Source organism: Merops nubicus, unplaced genomic scaffold, assembly GCF_000691845.1.
Source record: "Merops nubicus isolate BGI_N331 unplaced genomic scaffold, ASM69184v1 scaffold46572, whole genome shotgun sequence".
NCBI lineage: Eukaryota > Metazoa > Chordata > Aves > Coraciiformes > Meropidae > Merops > Merops nubicus.
The window spans coordinates 4,209-7,325 of NW_008596661.1; the positions used below are offsets into that span (position 1 = coordinate 4,209).

Sequence of the window (3,117 nt, forward strand, 5' to 3'; positions counted from 1 at the left end):
TGTCCTCTGTGCAGTTTGTCCTCTGTGTCCATAACACTGGTTGATCACTGTGTCTGAGACTAACAAGAAGCTGTGAGGATTTTAAGAGTTACTGTAGCCTGAGACAAACAATAAACTCCTTCCTTTATTGTCATCTTGCATGCTATGCAAAGAAAGCTTCAAAACCTTCTGAAAAGAGTAAAACCATTGCCGTTGTAGACTTTTTGGTCTTAGAAGTGCCCAAGGGATTGAAAACAATACTCTTTTTAAAAAAAAGCAAACAAACAAGCGTCTAGGAAAATCTTGGGCAGTAGATCACTAAACCCTATTTTCCCATGAGAGCACAAGAACATAAAAGGAATGGAGAGAGAGTTGTTGATTAGAAAGTGAAAGTGTCTTTGGTAATGTTTATGCAATATTGTAAAATTGGAAGATGATGTAGTTGACATGTTGAGAGGAGAGGGCAGTGGGAAGGAGTTCAATTATTGTACATGGAGAATGATACAAATTTGTACATAGGAACAGTAGAAATTAAATAAAATATATTTAAGTGCAAGGTAGTCTACTTGAGAAATAATAATGCAAGCTTCAGATACAACCATAAAGCAACAGGGGAGCCAGTTTCTTTTATTTTTCCAAAGGAAAAAAAGGTGATAAGCTGTGTAGATGGGATGCAGTTCTAATGCACATTGGGCATGCTGTTCTTGTTGAAGAGTGTTGCAATTTGAATGTCAACAAACAAGCTGATAGTGAATTGTTTAGCAGAAAGTGTACTGTTTTTGTCAAAAACGCTGCTTGTGAAAAATGAACTAGAAATACTTGCATAGCAAGTCTGCCTGGATAGAACAAAGTAGAACAAAGCCCTTTTTGATGGGCACGAAATGGTTGAAATGGGAAAAGTATGCTGGAAAGGCAACTTACTTTGCTTTTATTTCCCCATATCTACACATCAGAGATTAAAAAAATATTTCTGCTCAAGGATTATACTAAATAAGGAGAAGAGAGTAAAAAGTTACTCCAGTGTAAACATAAATTCAAAAGTAGAAGGAAGTATGAAACAACAAGAGATTGAATTTCTGAAATAACATTTTAAGCACTATAGGAATCTGGTTAGAATTTAGTAAGTTTACAGCAGGTTAAATTGATGTAAGACTTGTCTGCTATGGCTTGTAGTTCAGTAAATGTTTTCATCTAAGTAAATTTTCTACTCTTGCATGACGATGTATTATATATGCCCTCAGTTTCCTACTTTTGTTTCTAAAGTATATGGAGTTCTTTGTTTTGCATTTGAGAAGAAGGTCCTGATGTTGGTGGGTTGTATATAGCTTGTTTTCTGGCCTGTGATAAAGGAGAACCAAATGTACTGTCCAGTTCACAGTAACATTAATGTGGTTACCTTGAGTTTAGGGTATCAAGCATGAAGAAAGAGTTGATTCTTCTTAGTCCTGTCTTTCTTTCATGTTGTAATTTGAAGCCTGCGGATTCTTTTCAGAGCTTGAGTGGGACCACAGTTTTGGAAAGGCTCACATATCTATTAATTGTTTCTTGACTTAGGAACTCTTATCTTTTGGTGGTAGTATAAATTTTAAGTAAAATTTTAAATTAAAGAATGGGATTCTCTCTGGTAACTATATCAACTCATAGCATGTTTTTCTGTTTAGGCTTTTATCATTATAAACTCTTGAAGCAGAACTAAGTAATGTAATTTTTTTTTAAAAGGCTGAATAAATCTAGTTTTGTTAAACTTTATACGCTTAATTAAACATCTTTAGGAATATAAATGGGAGGAATGAGCAATCTAATTGTGACCTATGAAACAGAAGGAAAATTGAAGGGTTCCTGAAAGCAGACATTCAGTGAACACTAGTAATGTTACTTCAGAATTGTTAAGAAATGTCGCTATACTTTTTTGATGTGGGAATATGCTGTCTAAACTGGTGATTCCTAGCAATGTTCTAGAGGACAGTCTGTTACATCTGTTGATAGCAGGTTTATCTGTGAGTTGTAGATTATTGTGGTAGTTTGAAGAATTCTGTTAATTTTCAGTGCATGGTTCTGTAGTGGAAAAACCCACGTCTTTGTCTTTTATTCGTTTTCCCTTCCCAGTGGAAAGCTGAATGATTTGAGATCAGCATTATGAGCTGAATCCAGAGATTAGAAGAGGCCCTCTTCTGCACCTTTATTTTTAGTGGAATTGCAGGGCATAACTTTAGGATTTGATACCTACTTAATATTTAGTGCATTGACTTTTTTGCATGTTTAAGTAGCAAAGTGGTACTGCAGTTTACTGTCTGAAAGGACCTCACATATTATTTTCAGTTACAATTACGTATTTTGTTTTTTTGACTAGTTGAGTCTTTTCTGAATATAACTTTAGACTTGTTATTTAAGATCTTAAAATGTTTTTGTCATACTTGGCCAGTTCTTCAGAACTTATTGTGATGGGAAGCTGTCTTTCGAAGGAGAAAAGAGAAAAGGGCTAGTTGGAAGTCTTAGAGCATGCAAAAGTCCAGTTTCTGTAAAACAGAAAATAATCTTCAGTGAATACTTCTGTATTTAAGAACCTATGCACTGTATCATGTGTTCAAAAGGATAGACAAATATGCCCTTTGCTTGACTCAGGTAAAAAGTGTCCCAACTACTTGAAAATATTTGGTATTTCAACTTTCATAACTTTTTAAAATACGTATGTATTACTATTAAATAGATATATGTTGGATCATCTTGTATGTATGTCTTCTGTTCATAAAAAGAAGACAGCAAACTAAAGTCCTATAAAATGCTGGCTCTTGAAGTAAAAAAATAAGATCAGGAGAGTCTAAGAGTGTGAGTCGATATATTGCATTTTGGTGACAAATGTGTGGTAGTTTAACATACTTTAAAATTTAAAGTAATATTTTTATGAAAATTCATTTACAGCTAGAACTTTTCAGAAAGGATGTTGAGTCTCTTCAAGAAGAACTGATGAGTGTGTCATCAATGGATACATCACAAATCAGCTTGTATGAGTACTTCCATATCTCTCCAATTAAGGTATACCTTTTTCACAGTACACCCTGTTTCCTTTCTAACTGAAGAATTTTTGTCTCCTTTGGGATTGTAGACACTGGAAATGGAAAAACAAAGGTGATAAAAAAA

At 34.1% G+C, this 3,117-nt stretch overlaps 1 protein-coding gene across 1 annotated transcript in view; it reads left to right on the forward strand.

The window, feature by feature from the left end:
- The window catches only part of LOC103769240 (vacuolar protein sorting-associated protein 13A-like), a gene marked incomplete at its 3' end in the record, with an annotated part of 7,096 nt that extends 4,068 nt beyond the window's left edge, over positions 1-3,028 (forward strand). The window contains exon 6 of the mRNA XM_008936418.1: positions 2,899-3,028. Within this exon, the coding sequence (XP_008934666.1) occupies positions 2,899-3,028 (130 nt within the window). The remainder of the gene's footprint in view (positions 1-2,898) is intronic.
- Positions 3,029-3,117: the final 89 nt, after the last annotated feature.